Source organism: Poecilia mexicana, unplaced genomic scaffold (assembly GCF_051168715.1).
Source record: "Poecilia mexicana isolate PSO_F unplaced genomic scaffold, ASM5116871v1 scaffold_5, whole genome shotgun sequence".
In the NCBI taxonomy this organism is placed as follows: Eukaryota; Metazoa; Chordata; class Actinopteri; order Cyprinodontiformes; family Poeciliidae; genus Poecilia; species Poecilia mexicana.
This window is the reverse complement of record NW_028263374.1, coordinates 27,862,657-27,880,252: the sequence shown is the minus strand read 5'-3', so window position 1 is coordinate 27,880,252 and position 17,596 is coordinate 27,862,657. Positions and strand designations below refer to the sequence as shown.

At 45.8% G+C, this 17,596-nt stretch overlaps 2 protein-coding genes across 2 annotated transcripts in view; one reads left to right on the top strand and one right to left on the bottom strand.

Moving 5' to 3' along the window:
- The window catches only part of stab1 (stabilin 1), a 55,232-nt gene that overhangs the window by 24,465 nt on the left and 13,171 nt on the right, over positions 1 to 17,596 (bottom strand). The window contains exons 13-40 of the mRNA XM_014986250.2: positions 17,399 to 17,536; positions 17,251 to 17,322; positions 15,653 to 15,766; positions 15,527 to 15,580; positions 14,306 to 14,386; positions 14,076 to 14,234; positions 13,506 to 13,568; positions 13,224 to 13,316; positions 12,480 to 12,566; positions 12,295 to 12,406; positions 11,945 to 12,131; positions 11,144 to 11,237; positions 10,868 to 11,026; positions 10,278 to 10,373; positions 10,029 to 10,124; positions 9,746 to 9,793; positions 9,306 to 9,436; positions 9,015 to 9,126; positions 7,505 to 7,582; positions 6,947 to 7,048; positions 6,767 to 6,871; positions 5,695 to 5,829; positions 4,800 to 4,928; positions 4,669 to 4,722; positions 3,876 to 3,989; positions 3,391 to 3,586; positions 2,137 to 2,232; positions 2,020 to 2,065 (exon numbers count right to left, since the gene is read on the bottom strand). Of these exons, the coding sequence (XP_014841736.2) occupies positions 2,020 to 2,065; positions 2,137 to 2,232; positions 3,391 to 3,586; positions 3,876 to 3,989; positions 4,669 to 4,722; positions 4,800 to 4,928; positions 5,695 to 5,829; positions 6,767 to 6,871; positions 6,947 to 7,048; positions 7,505 to 7,582; positions 9,015 to 9,126; positions 9,306 to 9,436; positions 9,746 to 9,793; positions 10,029 to 10,124; positions 10,278 to 10,373; positions 10,868 to 11,026; positions 11,144 to 11,237; positions 11,945 to 12,131; positions 12,295 to 12,406; positions 12,480 to 12,566; positions 13,224 to 13,316; positions 13,506 to 13,568; positions 14,076 to 14,234; positions 14,306 to 14,386; positions 15,527 to 15,580; positions 15,653 to 15,766; positions 17,251 to 17,322; positions 17,399 to 17,536 (2,951 nt within the window). The remainder of the gene's footprint in view (positions 1 to 2,019; positions 2,066 to 2,136; positions 2,233 to 3,390; positions 3,587 to 3,875; positions 3,990 to 4,668; positions 4,723 to 4,799; positions 4,929 to 5,694; positions 5,830 to 6,766; positions 6,872 to 6,946; positions 7,049 to 7,504; positions 7,583 to 9,014; positions 9,127 to 9,305; positions 9,437 to 9,745; positions 9,794 to 10,028; positions 10,125 to 10,277; positions 10,374 to 10,867; positions 11,027 to 11,143; positions 11,238 to 11,944; positions 12,132 to 12,294; positions 12,407 to 12,479; positions 12,567 to 13,223; positions 13,317 to 13,505; positions 13,569 to 14,075; positions 14,235 to 14,305; positions 14,387 to 15,526; positions 15,581 to 15,652; positions 15,767 to 17,250; positions 17,323 to 17,398; positions 17,537 to 17,596) is intronic.
- On the top strand, positions 610 to 2,007 carry LOC148159731 (uncharacterized; the record flags this gene model as incomplete). Its single annotated transcript, XM_088005951.1, has 3 exons — positions 610 to 778; positions 1,175 to 1,488; positions 1,870 to 2,007. Coding segments are annotated over 3 exons (621 nt in total), but the record flags the coding sequence as incomplete, so codon positions are not given.

Sequence of the window (17,596 nt, the reverse complement as noted above, 5' to 3'; positions counted from 1 at the left end):
ACTAAATTGATGTAGAAAGGTTGTGCAGTAAAACTTTTCATTTGTGCCGCTATCATTTTAAAACGTTTCCAGAGGTCATCAGAGGTCAACCAGTCGCCCCGCTTACATCGACTCAGCGCTTCGTTTGACCAACAAGAGGTTTGCTTGTGTTGCTCTGCCTTTGAAGATAATTAATGACGACCTCAGATGACCTCTGCAAACCTTTTTACTAATATTTTTAAAATGACAGCTGCACAAACGTTTGACACAAAACGTTAGATTTGAAGAAGACGGGGGTCCAACTTCTGTCGGGTCATTTTGTTTCCATTCAGTTGAGAGAGAACAGCGTCTCGTATTTCTGCTGAAAGCTGCTGCTTTCTGGTTGGGTTCTGGTTGGGTTCTGGTTGGGTTCTGGCTGCTTTCTGGTTGGGTTCTGGCTGCTTTCTGGTTGGGTTCTGGCTGCTTTCTGGTTGGGTTCTGGTTGGGTTCTGGCTGCTCTCTGGTTGGGTTCTGGCTGCTTTCTGGTTGGGTTCTGGCTGGGTTCTGGCTGCTCTCTGGTTGGGTTCTGGCTGCTTTCTGGTTGGGTTCTGGTTGGGTTCTGGCTGCTCTCTGGTTGGGTTCTGGCTGCTTTCTGGTTGGGTTCTGGTTGGGTTCTGGCTGCTCTCTGGCTGCTCTCTGGTTGGGTTCTGGCTGCTTTCTGGTTGGGTTCTGGTTGGGTTCTGGCTGCTCTCTGGTTGGGTTCTGGTTGGGTTCTGGCTGCTTTCTGGTTGGGTTCTGACTGCTCTCTGGCTGCTTTCTGGTTGGGTTCTGGCTGCTTTCTGGTTGGGTTCTGGTTGGGTTCTGGCTGCTCTCTGGTTGGGTTCTGGCTGCTTTCTGGTTGGGTTCTGGTTGGGTTCTGGCTGCTCTCTGGTTGGGTTCTGACTGCTCTCTGGCTGCTTTCTGGTTGGGTTCTGGTTGGGTTCTGGCTGGGTTCTGGCTGCTTTCTGGTTGGGTTCTGGTTGGGTTCTGGCTGGGTTCTGACTGCTCTCTGGTTGGGTTCTGGCTGCTCTCTGGTTGGGTTCTGGTTGGGTTCTGGCTGGGTTCTGGCTGCTCTCTGGTTGGGTTCTGGTTGGGTTCTGGCTGGGTTCTGGCTGCTTTCTGGTTGGGTTCTGGTTGGGTTCTGGCTGCTGTCTGGTTGGGTTCTGGCTGCTTTCTGGTTGGGTTCTGGTTGGGTTCTGGCTGCTCTCTGGTTGGGTTCTGACTGCTCTCTGGCTGCTTTCTGGTTGGGTTCTGGTTGGGTTCTGGCTGGGTTCTGGCTGCTTTCTGGTTGGGTTCTGGTTGGGTTCTGGCTGGGTTCTGACTGCTCTCTGGTTGGGTTCTGGCTGCTCTCTGGTTGGGTTCTGGTTGGGTTCTGGCTGGGTTCTGGCTGCTCTCTGGTTGGGTTCTGGTTGGGTTCTGGCTGGGTTCTGGCTGCTTTCTGGTTGGGTTCTGGTTGGGTTCTGGCTGCTGTCTGGTTGGGTTCTGGCTGCTTTCTGGTTGGGTTCTGGTTGGGTTCTGGCTGCTTTCTGGTTGGGTTCTGGTTGGGTTCTGGCTGGGTTCTGACTGCTCTCTGGTTGGGTTCTGGCTGCTCTCTGGTTGGGTTCTGGCTGCTCTCTGGTTGGGTTCTGGCTGCTTTCTGGTTGGGTTCTGGCTGCTCTCTGGTTGGGTTCTGGCTGCTCTCTGGTTGGGTTCTGGCTGCTCTCTGGTTGGGTTCTGGCTGCTTTCTGGTTGGGTTCTGGCTGCTTTCTGGTTGGGTTCTGGTTGGGTTTTGGCTGCTTTCTGGCTGCGTTCTGGTTGGGTTCTGGCTGCTTTCTGGTTGGGTTCTGGCTGCTTTCTGGTTGGGTTCTGGCTGCTTTCTGGTTGGGTTCTGGTTGGGTTCTGGCTGCTTTCTGGTTGCGTTCTGGTTGCGTTCTGGTTGGGAGTTTTCTCTGCTTGGTTCTGGTGTCACTTCGTAACGCCTGCATTATTACATCTCCATGGTTAACTCAGCAGCTGGGTGAAGACAGACATGCAGAAACTTACTTGGCATTCTCATCACAGACACCGCTGCAGGCGTCATCTCTGATCTCTGAGGAGCAGTTAGACACAGGTCAAAGGTCAACATGGAGCACAACCACAGATCCGTGTCGCTGGACATACCTGCAGAGCAAGTAGCTCCTTTCCAGCCTTTGTAGCAAAGACACCTGCCACTTCCTGCCAGGCCGTCGTCACACTTCCCGTGGTCACATGAGCACTCTGCAGCGAACAGAACCAGCAGAACCAACAGAACCCTGCTTTCATCTCAGCTTCATTTAAACAGCCAAGCAGAACCAAGTCCCATCTGTTCGCAGCAGGGATGCGTTCTGCTGGGATCAGCTGTCTGAATGATTATTTCACATGTGCCAAACTCGAGGCCTGGGGGCCAAATCCGGCCCACTAAGGCTTTTCATGTGGCCCAGTAGGCTCCACATTAAATGGGTTGGCTCCTTCTTATCTCCAGGATCTTTTGAAGCTTCACTCTGTGTCCAGAACCTTAAGATCCATTAATCAGTTAGTATTCAGCGTCTCGGACTGGACTTCAGAGTAAAGGAGATCGGTCTTCCTTCGTTGCTGCTGCTATTCTCTGGAATAATCTCCCTCTCCAGATTTTTCTGCCCACAGTCTGGGTCATTTTAAATCACTTCTTAAAACTTATTTTTATTCGTTGGCATTTAATAAGGCCTGATATTGAATCTTTCCTGTTGTAATATTTTATTTTTATTTACTATGCTTCTTTTCTCTCTTGATAAATTTATTCTACTGTGTTATTGTTTTTGTACAGGACGCTGGTGCAGTTTAAACCTGTTTTTAAAAATGATAAATAAATAAATGACATCAATCTGTTCCTACATTTTTTTGACTCTTTGATCACAGAAATTCACACTAAATCAACATATTGCATAATTTTTTCATTCTAGTGCACTGTTGTGAGTTTATTACTTTTTTTGGCGAAATTGATTTAAAAAAAAATGGATTTAACAAAAACTAATCAAAAATCTTGAGACACTGATGTTAAATCGAAAGCAGACATAGTTATTAATATTTTAAGTTTCTTAATGGGTTTTACTAATTCATTCTTCCACTACGGGCCCGTTAAGAACCCTGATGTTGTAATCCAAAATGAGAATGAGTTTGACACAAATAGATTATTTAAATAAACTCCTCTGCTCAGCTCCAGCTCTGACTAGACTCAGTCTGGGAAATCCTGTTTGGTTAATCAGTTTTTACTGTTCCTCATAAATCAACCCTCTGATGCTGTCCAGCCTCACAAACTGGGTATACTGGTAAACTGGGCCTGTCTGCCAGGGTGTCGCCCCCTGGTGGCGGCAGAAAGAAGCGGCTGTGTCATTCTGTCACAGTGTGTGTGTGTCTCACTGGAGGTGCAGTTTACTCCGTAGCGGCCCGGCTCGCAGCCCTCACAGGCGGTGCCATGGAAACCCTCATAGCAGCGGCACTCCCCGTTGCCGTAGTTACCATCCTGGCACTGGCCGTGATTGGAGCAGGGGCTGTTGTCGTCTCCGGGGCATTTGAAGCACTCGTGGCCGTAGAAACCGGGGCAGCAGGCGTGATTCTGCGGGGCGGGGAGAGGAGACCGTTTCCTAGGTTACGAACAGCTGAAGTTGTTTTCATCATAAATTCTGTGATTGTTGTTTCTCAAAGCATGAGATCGTTTTCCGTTCTGCTCTCTGTTCTCACTCAGGCCTGAAAAACTAAACATTTTTCAGAACCACAGGAAGTGGGTTGATTATAAATGAGCTGTAAACAGGATTCCAGATTACTGGTAATCTGGACCAGCAGCTGGAGTTCCCGGTCAGTTAGCTGGGAGCAGAACCGAGCCGGGCTCCGGTACCGGCGCTGACCGAGGAGATTCGAAGGCATTTCATGGTGCAGCCCGGCACCGACTTCCTCCGCGGTCCGACCCGCTTCCGGTAGAAACAGTTGGGCTTCATGTTGGCAGGAAACCGATCCCGGATCTGGAGCAGAACCAGAGACAGCAGATTATCTGAGTCTGACCCATCAGAACCAAGGTTTTTACAGTTAACTAAAACTTACAAAATAACAAATACTAAAATTCAGAAAACCTTTTTAACTGAAATAAATAAAAATGGTAACTAACAGGGAAAAACTCAAATAAAACATGCTGAAATTATAGAAAATTTAATTTTTTGTGTTCATTTATAAATTTTTTAGCCTTTTGAACTGATGTCAAATAGATTTATTTTCCCCACCCAGCAGTTTATATCAGCTGTCTGCAAATTACAACACTCCAAACGCTACGTCACAAAATGGTGGCAGCAAAAGTTGGGAGAAAACTCCAGATCAATAACTGTTGATCAGTAATTGAATATTTTTTTGAAAACGGTGTCTTCTGTTGAGTATTCATCACCCAAACGATGTAAATATAATCATAATCCCTGGACGTTTTCGAATTAAGCACCTAAAAATTAACCAAAGTATGAAAAACTAAAACTACTATAACTAATACACACTAACTAAAACTAAACAATATTTAACTAATAATAATTAATAAAAACTAACAAACACACAGTTAAAAACTAATTTAATTAGACAAACAAAAAGTCACAATGAAATAAAACTAAACTATGAAGAACGTCCAGCTACTGGTTCAGGCTGAAGGAACTGGTTTCTTACAGGGCTGTAGCTGAACAAGCATCGAGGAGGTTCGTTGCAGTCTGAGCAGCGGCCCTGCAGACAGATTGGGATTAGATTACGGCTTCTAGCTGGCAGCATGAGGCAAAGCGCTCCGCCTCCTGCATGCGTACCTTGACCAGCAGGGAGATCGGCTCACTGCATCTGTTGCGCCGAATCCGGAGGACCTGCGGCAGGACCAAGATGACGCCATACTGCGTCTCCATGACGCTGCCGTTCAGAGGAACGTCGTTCACGGCTGTCTGCAGGACAAAGAGGAGGAGGAAGAGCGGAACAGCCTTGAAACAAAACACTGAAAACTTCTGAGGAGTTTTATGTAACAAATAAACTAAAGTCAGATGGGATTCAAGCAGCCACCACTGACACCAGCTAGTCCCTGCAGGGTCATGGGCAGGTCTCCAGAGGTCATGGGGTCAGGACAGGCATCCAGGCTGGACAACCCAGAGACACTGTCTCACCTCAGGATTTACCCGACAGCGGAGGCAGCAGAGCACCGACTGCAGTGTTCTGGCCTATCGATCGATCTTTAAACCACCTGACCTGCTGACTCCGATTTGGTCAATACAGATTGTTTTATCTGAAATGTTGCTAAATATAGAAAGAAGGCGGCGAGTTGGTAGCAGTGAGGCGACTGCTGCTACATACAGCCATGACCCGGTGGGCGGGGCTCACAGTCAAACCTCTCACTGCAGAGCAGAAGAGCACAGAGGCTGATATTTAGACCTTTGCTGAGAAAAGACACGACCGGTGGATAAGATCGGTTTCACATTTAAGGGTCAGCCGACCACCAATCCCTCAAAATCAAAGAAATCAGGGCAGATTTATCGGCACACTCCCAGGGCACACTCCCAGTTTCTGGACTGGGAGGAAGCCGGAGTCCCCAGAGAGAATCCTCCCATCCACATGGAGAATCAGCCCTGGGGTCTAATCAATGCAGAGGAAGACCTGGATCCACCACCAGCCTGAAACAATCAACCCCAACCCCCGACCCGGTGAAGGTTCTGGTACCTGGTTGGTGTTGGTCAGGTGGAACTGGACCTGGTGGTCCGAGCCCAGCAGCGTGTTCTTCAGCAGGCCGTCGTGCAGATGGTCGGGAAGCAGCAGCTCCTTGGGAATCACGTGGTACTGCAGCACGTCCCATTCCTGGACAGGAGACACGACGAATCGATGCTGATACCCGGATCCTCCAGCTCAGCATCAGGTCTGATTTATCAGCTTTATTAGCTGATTTATAACCTTTAAATGCGACTAGAAATCCAGATGTGACCCAAACAGACTGTCGTCATGACATAATGAGGGTCGTTAGTAAACTTACACTATCTCCTAACTCTCATGTGACATCACACTTCTGGGAACTTCGTAGCCAACAGCCATCTTGGTAGGCATCCATAGCTAACTGTCATGACAGTTGCTAAGGAGTTGCTATGACAACAATAAACAACCCACAATCTTATGACTAGCTCTCGCCTCATTCTTATCTAACTTATGGTAAATGGTTTGTACTTGAATGGCGCTTTATTCAAGTATAACCAGTATAAGTACATTACAACTATTGAGTCTTTTCCTATATACTCGAAGCCGTGATTCATCTATGCTTGACGTAGCGCTTGCCAACCAAGATGGCGGCTCGGTGGCGCGGATCGCTTCCGGTTGTGGGAACTATTAACAACAATAATAACTCTGGTTATTTAGCCTGACAGAAAAACATGGAGGTTCATTTTTTTCCCCACCATCTTATTTATCCATTAGTTAGTTAGGAAGCTAAATATTGACTTTGAAGCTAAATATTTAATTAGCATTTAGTTTGAAACTGATGTTTATGAATGAATAACGTGAAAATAAGTGAAAAATGACTCTGTTGTGACAGCTGTGCTGATCTGTGTAACTTAGAAATGGCGCCTCATAGAGGTCTGAACAGGAACTGTCTGTTTCAATTTATCAATTTATTTTCATTTTAGGCTTATCATTTAAATGGCTGCTTCTTATTATTTTAATGTTGTAAACCAGGATTTTAGCATCCCACTGTTAGATTTTAAATCATTAGATGTTTTTGGAGTGTTCCGGACCCAACCGGACCCACCAGAACCGATGAGTTTGTCCCGCTGAGGTATTTGGTGACGGCCTCGTCCGTCGGCAGCAGCAGAGTGAATTCCTCATTGGCGAGACGATCTGTCAGGTTGAAGGTCTGTGAGGAGGCGAGACCATCAGTACCGGGCGGAGATCAGAGTCTGAACATTAGAGAGCCGGGACCGGTTCTGACCAGAGCGGCCTGTCTGAAGAGAGAGAAGCTGGAGGACGAGTTCAGGAACGCCATGAGGGTGGGCGGTTCGGGGGGGAGGCTCGAACGGGCCGGGAGCAGAACCTGATCATGGACGACAACAGGAAGTCAGCTGATAGATTTCACTGTGAACCAGATCCAGATTAACTCAGTTTGGTCTACAGGTTATTAAAGTTTACAAAACTAACATAATAACAGACACTGAAAGTAAGAAAACATTTTCATTAACTGAAATAAATAAAATAAGTCAGTGGGAAAAAACTATAATTAACTGGAACTGTTCCTTTATCAAACTAAAACATACTGAACATGTAGAGTTTTAATTACCAAATTAACTGAATTTGATCAACAAAAATCACAACAAAATAAAACTTTAGTAAAAACCCCAAACTATTATAACCCAGGTTCCTGCACAACAAGCTCCCATCGCCGCCATTTTGTTTTCCAGATCAGTGAACAGTGACCCAGTAGTGAGTCTTTTCTCTCCCACTGCGCTGGAAACCTTGCTTTTGCACCGAGTGCTTGACCTCTGACCCCTACCCGGTCGATGATGTGGATGTAGCCGTTGATGGCAGGCTGGTTGTGTTTGATGATGGAGGCGTTTCCGATGTGGAGCGTCTGGACACAAACAACCAGAAACAATGTTTCAGCCTTTGTTTGGTTCATGACATCGAAATGAAAATAAACTTTCACTTTTTCAGATGTTTCAAGATCTGAAGATGTTTGTAATTATGGAGAGGCAGGAAGAATGACATATTCTTTATTTTTAAACTGATCACTGCAGAGTAAAAATGAGTTTCATTTCTAACCAGTAGAAACTCTCCCAGTATGACAGGAGCAGTCTTCCAGAGTTCACAACAGTCTGCTCTTCATCTGTGATGAAGATGAAGCTTTCTGGCTCAGTCTGATCAGATTATTTTTTGTCTCTTAATGTTTCATTAGTTTATCAACTTTTAAGGGATTAAATCATGGATGTTGGTATTAAAAGGGGAGTATTTTTATGTGAAGTCGACTTTTCTGAGCGTTAATCATATCATAATGTTACTGCCTCATCAAAAACATTCCTGGATGTTGCTTTGATTCTTTCATGCATGTCTGAGGAGTCCTTTAATCTCCATGGTAACCATTCAGCTGTGCAAAATGCCTGGATGGACCTAGCCCCGCCTTTCAGACAAAGCTCCTCCCCCATGCTCAGCCCCTTCAGACTAGCCAGCAGCAATTAGCAAACACCTGGTGAAACTGATGATCTCATTATAGGAGCTGCTTCTCAGTGAAACGCTGGTAAAAAAAAAGTTGTTAAAGGGTTAATAGAGGAGCCATGTTGGGAAGCCTTCCTGAAGAAGGAACTTCGGAAGAGGAGGAGCTTTTAAAGAGACTGAGGCCCAATTTCAAGACGTTAAATTACAAAGTAAAATTAAAAACAAAGTAAAATTGTTTTTAACCTGTCATTCACAGGTTGTCATTCACAATGACAGGGGTGTCAAACTCCAGTCCTCAAGGGCCGCTGTCCTGCAGTGTTTAGATGTGCCACAGGTAAAAAAACAGTGGAATGAAATGGCTTAATTACCTCCTCCCTGTGTAGATCGGTTCTCCTGAGCCTTGCTAATGACCTAATTATTCTTTTCAGGTGTGGTGCAGCAGAGGCACATCTAAAAGTTGCAGGACAGAGGCCCTTGAGGACTGGAGTTTGACAACCCTGTCACGAGAGGACCCAAATTTGGGTCCTCTCGTGAATGACAGGTTAAGTCATATTTCATATATGTAACATTTTTATACCAACTGAAGGTAACAGACTGTACTGTGCTATAAAAAGGCACCAGGTGGCTGGAAAATCATGCCGCCCCTTTAATGCAGCGAACCTGAGTTATTATCAGGCAGAGACGCACTCAAGCCGCTTCGTGTTTTCTGGGTCATTATTCCAGGTAAGTCCATTCAGGTGAGTCCGTCCAGGCGAGTCAGTCCAGGCGAGTCCGTCCAGGCTAGTCCGTCCAGGCTAGCCCGTCCAGGCGAGTCCGTCCAGGTCTTGGTCCAATGACTCTCCTGTTCTTACCCCGCTGACGTTCCTGATGTCCCACTGGATGGCCGGGTCCAGAGTGGACAGGCGATGTCCCACCAGGCGGTCCAGATCCTCCAAAGAGTAAATGCCCTGGAGGATGTGGGCCCTGAAACCAGCAGAACCAGAACCAACAACCCGGGTCAGAACCTCCTTCTGTTTGGTTTGAATCACATTTAGTTGATCATTTGTATTCAGGGCTGCCTGAGGTTCATGTTTGTAATGTTCTACAGTTATAAATAAAGTTTTCAAATCGTGACCCGGGGATCAAATGAAAGTGATTCTGACCGCAGGAAGTGGGGCAGGAAGTGCCGGCTGGTCCAGAACGAGAACTCCTCTGTGGTCAGGTTCTTCAAGGCTTGCTGAGATGGAGCCAGAATGGTCAGGTTCCCGCTCAGGTCCTCCGAGTATCTGGACTTCTGCAACCAGACACGACCAAACACGACTTCAGTTTTAATCTGGACCAGAGACTCAGATCGTTTCAGTTTTAATCTGGACCAGAGACTCGGATCGGTTCAGTTTTAATCTGGACCAGAGACTCGGATCGGTTCAGTTTTAATCTGGACCAGAGACTCGGATCGGTTCAGTTTTTCCCCAAAACTAAAAGAGAGAGCAAGAAGTCTTCCTGCTGTACTGCCACCACGAGTCACAGATTTCTATCTTTATATCTCCTTCACTTCTTCACCACAAACACACATTGAAGACAGAACAAACCTGGTCGGACCCACCTGGATCAGCTTGTAGAATCTGTATAAATTGAAGTTCATGTCCAGCTCCTAAAAAACCCCAAAGACAGTCATGGGTCAGAACCATTCTAAGAGAAACCAGACCCGAGAGAAACCAGACCCGACAGAAGCCAGACCCGAGAGAAACCAGACCCGAGAGAAACCAGACCCGACAAAAGCCAGACCCGAGAGAGACCAGACCCGAGAGAGACCAGACCCGAGAGAAACCAGACCCGAGAGAAACCAGACTTCAAGAAGCCTTCAACAACCCTCTGTTGCGACTTACGTCCAGGAGCGATCCGTAGCACAGCTTCCCGTCGCCGCTGTAGCCGTCCATACAGGTGCAGGTGTGAACGCCGCCCTCCTCCAGCTTACACTGGGCCTGACAGACAGCCAATAGGAGCCTTTAAAGGGGAAAGATTAGCCCCGCCCCCTGACAACCAATAGGCCTGAGTAAGACCAGACAGGGAAAGAGATTTCTCTCTGTGTGTGTGTGTGTGTGTGTGTGTGTGTGTGTGTGTGTGTGTGTGTGTACCAGGTTATGGCAGCCTCCATTGTTGGTCAGGCAGGGATTGATGAAGTCGCACACCTTCCCGTCTCCCATATATCCAGTTTTACAGACACATTCGCTCTGCACAGAGAGCAGAGGTTTATTTAAAAGGAGCTTTTTGCTTCTCCTTTGTTTTGCTTCATTACATGCCAGTCCACTAGGGGGCACTATCATGACAGTAGCACATGTTGTGGGATTTATACAGTCCTTCATGTTGTCTGTTTTGGTGATGAGCACAGCTTAATAAAGTTTACCAGAATCAAAAGAGGAGTAATTTTTACTGGTTAACACTTTTCTGCAGGTAAATGTAAAACTTTTGGTTCATAAAAAACATTTATGAGATAAGTAGGAGCTGCAGAAGACTGGTGATCTCATATTTCATGCTTTTTTAATATCTAATGCATTTTTTAAATACATCAATCATAAGGGCTTCATTGTGTACAAATATTTTACAATTGATGCTGTGGCACATAATAAATGTAACAGATCTGTGCTTTTCTTATGTTTTCTGGGATTCCTGGTCTCTACTGACAGAAAACGGACAGACGGACGAGTGGATGGGGATTTTCGCCGACCTGTCCGGGTCCAATGTGGTTGCAGGTGGCGTTGGGGCTGCAGCCGCCTCGCTCTTGCAGCTCACAATTGTTGATTTCCACGCAGACCCTCCCGTCGCCCGTCCATCCCTCGGCGCACACACACGACACGTTACCTGGAGCCACGAACACACAATCGGCCTGCGGGGCGAGAGGGACGGGTGGTCACCACACACTGACGGCGTCAACCAGACATCATCGTCTGAGCTGCTCTGCAGGAACTCTGAGGTGTGAGCGGTGCGGAGAGGCCGGCTTTACGTTGACGTCGCAGCCGCCGCGGCTGCTCTTCAGGCACAGGTTGATGGGAGAGCAGGAATGGCCGTCGCCTTCATATCCGTCCCTGCAGATACACCTGGAGCAACACAGAGCAGGAGGACGGGCTGAGGAGACGCTGGTTCCACACCGGATAGACTCGGTTCGACTGGGGACTAAAGCTACAACTTTTGTTACATTTTCAGCTGCTGTGATTCTCTTTCACACTGCACCGCGTCAAACAATTCAAACTGGTTGAAAATCCTGTTCCATGATGCCTAATCCTCATCCAATCCTTCCTCAGATGTTTTTTCTGTGGTTGACCTTTCAGATGCATTCTTCTCTGTTCCTGTGGATCCAGTCGGCTTTGGTTCGCCTTTCAGTTTGAGGGAAAATCATGAGCCTTCACTCTGTTGTGACAGTTTAACTACTAACTGCACTGAAGGCTTGTTCATTACTAATCTTCTTAGAAGCTCTCCACCCTGCAGTTCGGGAGGAGAAAGGCTCTCGTATTCCAAGCATTGCGCCAGTCAATGTAAGGATGCTTATTGGCTCCCCAAAATGGATAAAAACCTGGAAAATTGGACGCTATTCTGCTAGCATTTAGCAACAACTCATAGGCAGAGCTGAGCGCACTGCAAACACAAATAAAGTCCTGGCCGGAACTCTGTACGCTAAATAATAAAACATAACTTAATGAAGCTTCGAGGCAGATGAATTTTCCTGCAGGAACTTCAAAATCAAGGAACTGGAATCATTCGAGGAATCGTTACAGCCCTAGTCGACATAAAAATCTCGAAGCCTCACTTGTAGTTGAGGCCGGTGTGTGTGCAGTAGGCGTGGATGTGGCAGTGAATCAGCAGGCCGTCTGCGTTGCAGGGCGTGGCCGTCTTGTCGCAGTAGTCTCCGGAGAACCCGTCCGAACACGACCCCCTCCGACACATGCCGCCGCTGCCGGGCCGGTTGTCGCACAGGCCGTGGACGCAGCGACACTCTGAGGGTCAGGACACCAGAAACCACACTCTGGGTTCAGATCACCAATAAAACATCAACTTTAACTCTGACTGAAGCCGGAAAACCAAACTAATGACTTTTAAATTATTTAAATTTAATCGTTTCAGATCAAACGGCGCTCAGGAGGAAGAGGAGGAGTTAACCTTCGTCGCAGTTTTCTCCATGTTTGGACGGATCCGAGCAGATGTGACAGGCGATTCCTTTGAAACCCGGGTGACAGCTGCAGGAGCCGTTACCATGGATACCGTCGAGACACTGAGGACGGGACAAACAGCATTGATAGTCGGCCAATCAGGAGGCAGCGGCAGCTGGGCTCACCGTTCCTCACCGTTCCTTTGTCGTAGCAGGGATGCTGGAAGCCTCCGATGCACGGCTTGCAGTCTGGACCGTAGAACCCGCTGCAGCACTGCGCCACCTGCAGGCAGAAGCAGCTCAGCACAACCGTGGAACAGCATTCACTACCCCACATTGCAGCAAACACGCAAGCAAAGTCGTAAAAAACTAAATTCTCACCAACTGAGACTCGTTCAAGCATAGAACTGTTCAAAAGAATCAAACTGTTCATGAACGACACAAAACTCCCAGCAGTTTTGATCATAAAAGTAATCCTCATTTTCTTTCCATCTTCTGTTTTTCTTGAGTGACTCGTCTTTAAGCCCTTACCCATTATTATTTTTAAACACAATCCTTTTGTAAACTAGCTGCAGCGTCACACTTTGAGCTCAAGTCGGTTGTTTACATGCAGTACCTTGCGGACCACTCGAGGCCACCAGCGGACCACCAGTGGTCCGGGAACCACAGTTTGAGACAGACTGCTCTATAGGAAATAAAATGAGGATTCAACAGGCTATAACCTGAGACCTTTCAGATAAAAATGGCTGAATTACTCCTGGTTCCAGGTTTTCTAGGCGACAGAAGACCGATTCCCTGGAAAATAAAGACCCTGTGATGATGACTGAGACATTCATAATTAATCTGTCGATCTGAAACGAGCTGTAGTTTCCATTTCACCAACAATCTGACCAGAAACCAGTAATATGTAAGGAGTCTGAGCTGCAGTTCCTGCTCTTACCTGCTTGGTGGCGTTGCAGTATTTGGCGCAGCCTTTGTTGTGTATTTGTCCAAAAGGAAGGTTTGCGTACTCGCAGCCGATCTGATGACTCTCCTGAGAAAAACAAACAGGAAGATCTGAACAACCGATTGAAGTGATTGGGATTACAGGAATCAGAAACTTTTAACTTATTTCCCACAACTGAAATAAGAAGAATCCTGCGTCATTTTCCAGGATTCACTGTGAATTTACTGCAGGAAGGAAACAAAAATCTGCTCCTCTATGTGAATAATGAATATTTACCATTTCCACGCTGCCTTCAGGACACTCAGTCTGGTCGAGGAAGCTGCAGTGAACACAAGGACCCTAAGAAAACAAATCAGCCTTTAGTTTCATCTGGAGATGCACCGATATGAAAACCTATTAATACCAATATATATATAAATTACATATATACTTCTCTACTCTTAACAGTAAACAATAAAACCACGGCAGACTTTGCTGCGGTTTGCCCGGCTGAAGGTGCCTGTTGTTGGGATCTTTTGCTTTAGTTATGAATCAGGTATCTGATTCATCAGATATTTTTAAATATCTGATGTGAGTTTTTCTGTATTGACTTGAGCGCAGACGTGAAGGAGAGTTTGGGTTTTATTGTTAATTTAACGTTTTTTCTTTTGTTGAAAAAGCAACAATGAAGGACTGAAACTTGTGCATTGTGTTTCTTTTGCCTGTATTGTATTATTTAGTTTATAAATATATGCAGTAAGAATTATATTTCTGAATTTTTTTGATTGTCTCTAATAAAAATATGTGGAAAACCCCCACAATCCTTTGCTGCATCACCACGTTTCATGGGGTTTCCTGGCATCTCACCACGGTGATCTTGCTCTTTGTGGCGTCGCAGCGGTGCGGCAGGATGGGCAGGATGGAGGGCGGGTACAGCAGCCCGTCGATCATGAGGATGACGCCGTTGGAGGCCATGATGTTGGAGCCGGTCAGGCGGACTCCCTTCTCCCCCAGCAGGAGTTCCCCCTGCGCAGCAGCAGCACATGCCGTTCGACAAACACTCACTCAGGCTTCGCCAACCAATCAGAGGCACTCACAGTGTCAGAGGCAGAGATGGTGACCAGCTGATTGGCCATCGTCCGGACTTGAGGAAGGGCGGCCAGGTCATCTGGTGTGAGCTGCAGAGAGAAAAACGTTGCAGCATCAAGATCCCGACCCAACGTCCGGCTGGAGGCCAAAACCTTCCTCACTGACGAAGACTAGCATTGGTTTTAGCTGTTATCAATATAATGAACTACATCTTAACTGTTCGCCTGATATGTAAAAGAAAAAGGGACGCAGTTATTGTCAACACTGTGACAACTAGAGAACAAGGTCAGGGGTCTGGGGTGCCGTGGAGGCGCTGGGGTAAAACACGACCCTCTGAGGCGGCCGCCGCAGGTTCGATTCCCGGCCTGATGACCTTTGCTTCATGTCTGACCCACTTTCCTGTCTAACTACTCTCAAATAAAGGCCACCTGAGCCAAAAGAAAAAAAAGTTTGAGGATTTTTCACTCAACTGAAGGTTACAAACAAACGCTTTGTGGAGGTTGTCTATATTTTTTCAACTGAATTAGGACTATTTTGCACAGCTGAATCCAAAATTGACAACCATTTTTCTCAATCAGGTCAGGTTTTTATTCTAACTTGATTTAGAGAAATCTGATCCTCTGACTAAATGGATGACATTTTGGTGACGTTATCAGTTCATTTACATTAATATGTTTCATCCAAAAAATGTTGTAGGAGAAAAAATACTAGTTTTCAAACACAGTGTATTAATTAAATGATTTTTTGGATCTCTGTAAGTTAAGTAATAAACACTGATAAAGTTCATGTAAATTGAACATTATGTCTCCATTGTGCAAAATTGAGGGCATGAACTTCGGTTTCTTCGACCGCCTCGTATTTTCAGCAGCAGGAAAGTCTCTCTTCAGAGTCCAGCAGTAACCATGGCTGCATCCCAAACCAACATGGAACTTTCTTCAGAAAGTTGATCTGATTGAGCAAAACCAATATGATTTTTGGATTCAGCACATCAACATCACCATAAATCAGCAGAAAAACCCCAGACAATTTTTTGGCTGTTGACAGAGTAAAATAACATTGAAAAAAAAGAGCAGCTCCTCTGCTGTTAATTATAATAAATGCTGTTTTTACCCTAAAACAATTATGGTAATTATTCTTTTTGCTGAACCATAAAGGACTGATGGATGTGGGGGGGTGTTTACGGCGTGTTCACAGTGTTTTTACAGAGTGTCAGGAGTGTCGTTTCTTACGGCAGCCTGCGAGAAGACGTGATGTCTGAGCAGCTCCTGGAGTTTCTGCTTGGCCTGAAAGAGAAGCAGATGAGCTGCACCAGCTGATCAGGCGGTAATCTGTGCTCTCCTCCGTCTCCAGCTTACGCTGTTCAACATGTAGAGGATGCTGCCGTCTCGGGCCCGGTCCACCGCCTCATTGGTGGGGACGAACACGGTGAGCGGTCCGGGTCCGTGGAGAGGAGGGGGGGAACCGCAGTTCTGTGAATGTGAAACATGGGATTTATAAAGGTGGACTCCAGGAACATCAAAACGCCCCTCTGACCTCTGACCCATTCTTCATTAATGGAAACATAGAAATTGTGAGATTGACAAAGTTTTGCACACATATGTAAAGGAAACGCAGGTTTACAGGGTAACACTTTATATGAAGGTGTGCACAAGCCTAACATGAGACAGTCATAAATATGAAGGAGTCTTCATGTGTATGACTGTCTCATTTGGTAAATAGTGACACTTCTGATGCAAAGTTGACACTGAATTGACTTTTAATGCAACTTTTATTTACCAAATAATGCAAAGTTAACACTTTTAATGCAAATTTTAAAGCGACTTTGAGTTAAAAATGTCATTATTTACCAAATGACACTTCATGATAGTCAGACATTAATGAAGGCTCCTTCATGTTCATCAGTGTTAAGTCAGTCACATCCCTTCAAATTAAGTGTTTCCCAATACAGACAAGTTAAAGATCCAGCTTCTGTTTACTAACAAAAACAAAGAAGGCACCAAATCGAGAACAGAAACTCCCGTTTACACAAATCGAATCAATTTTTTCTCACCAGATATTAAGAACACTACAGACTTTCTGCAGAACGTCCCTATGCAGCTTTTTGCTGAACTTTAACCATTTCATGCATGAATTATGATCCTTTGTGTCTGGATTTTTTTTCCATTTTTTAATTTTCTTAAGGCATAAAAAAGGCAGAAAAAATATTTTGTAAACAATTTTTTTTAGGTGATCAATTGTAATTTTCTCCGGATAGAAAGTTGTTATTTAAAAATACATCAGTAGTGTTGTTCTTTGGAGTTATCTGATGTCACAATATTTTTTTTACCTGCAAGAGTCGCTACAGCAGAAGGAGGGACCGGGTCGGATGGCGTGCTTTTTTGTCTGTCGGCCATATTGGATTTAACAAAAATAATTTCTTGCATTTGCAGCTGATGGCCAGTAGTTGACGGTGACTTTTATGATGCATTAGTGTCCACTTCAGTGGTCTGTGTGCATTTATAACATAAAAATCCACAAGAAAATGGCTTTTAGATAGCTGTCCATTGTAGTGACCACTATGCATGAAAGGGTTAAATGAGAAACAGAAGCCATTTTGACTCCAATGGCAGCACTCAGATTAAACTATGGCAAAGATTTAATCCACCAAAGCAGGAATATACTAGTACAAGAATATAACTGCAAAACCGCTGGAATACAATCATCACAATAAGGGATGAAACAATTGAAGTGCAAAACATTTTAATTTTAATTGTATTTTCTTAAATTTGACTTTATAGCTGGTGTTTAGGTATTTGTCTTCCAATAGCACATAACCACATAGTCTTATTTTCAAATTTCCTGTCAACTTTAAACATTTTCAACTCATAAACACGACGGGCCGCTGATGACGGTCCTGGCGTCGCTAACGCCAGACTAGCATGTTTTCTGGAGGAAATGTTGGGTTTATACTCACATCAACCAGAGACAGGAAGCGGTTGAATTTCTCATCTTTCCTCAGGATCTCCCCGATCGTCTTATCAGCGAACTGGACAGAGAAGCAGAAAATGGTCCGAAACGTTTCGCTGAGAGGAAGCGCGGCAGAGCGGGGAAGCAGAACCGACCCGCTCGTCCCGGGCCGGCCCGTCAGGAAGGCTGCCTGTGATTGGCCGGTCGATGATGTGGATGACGCCGTTGGCTGCGGGCAGGTCCGCCTGGACGATGGTGAACGGCCTGCTGGGATCGCTCATCAGGATGAACTTCTGCAGAGAAACAACCCGTCTCTTCTTCAGACTGAACCAGATCTCACTAAAATAGATTAT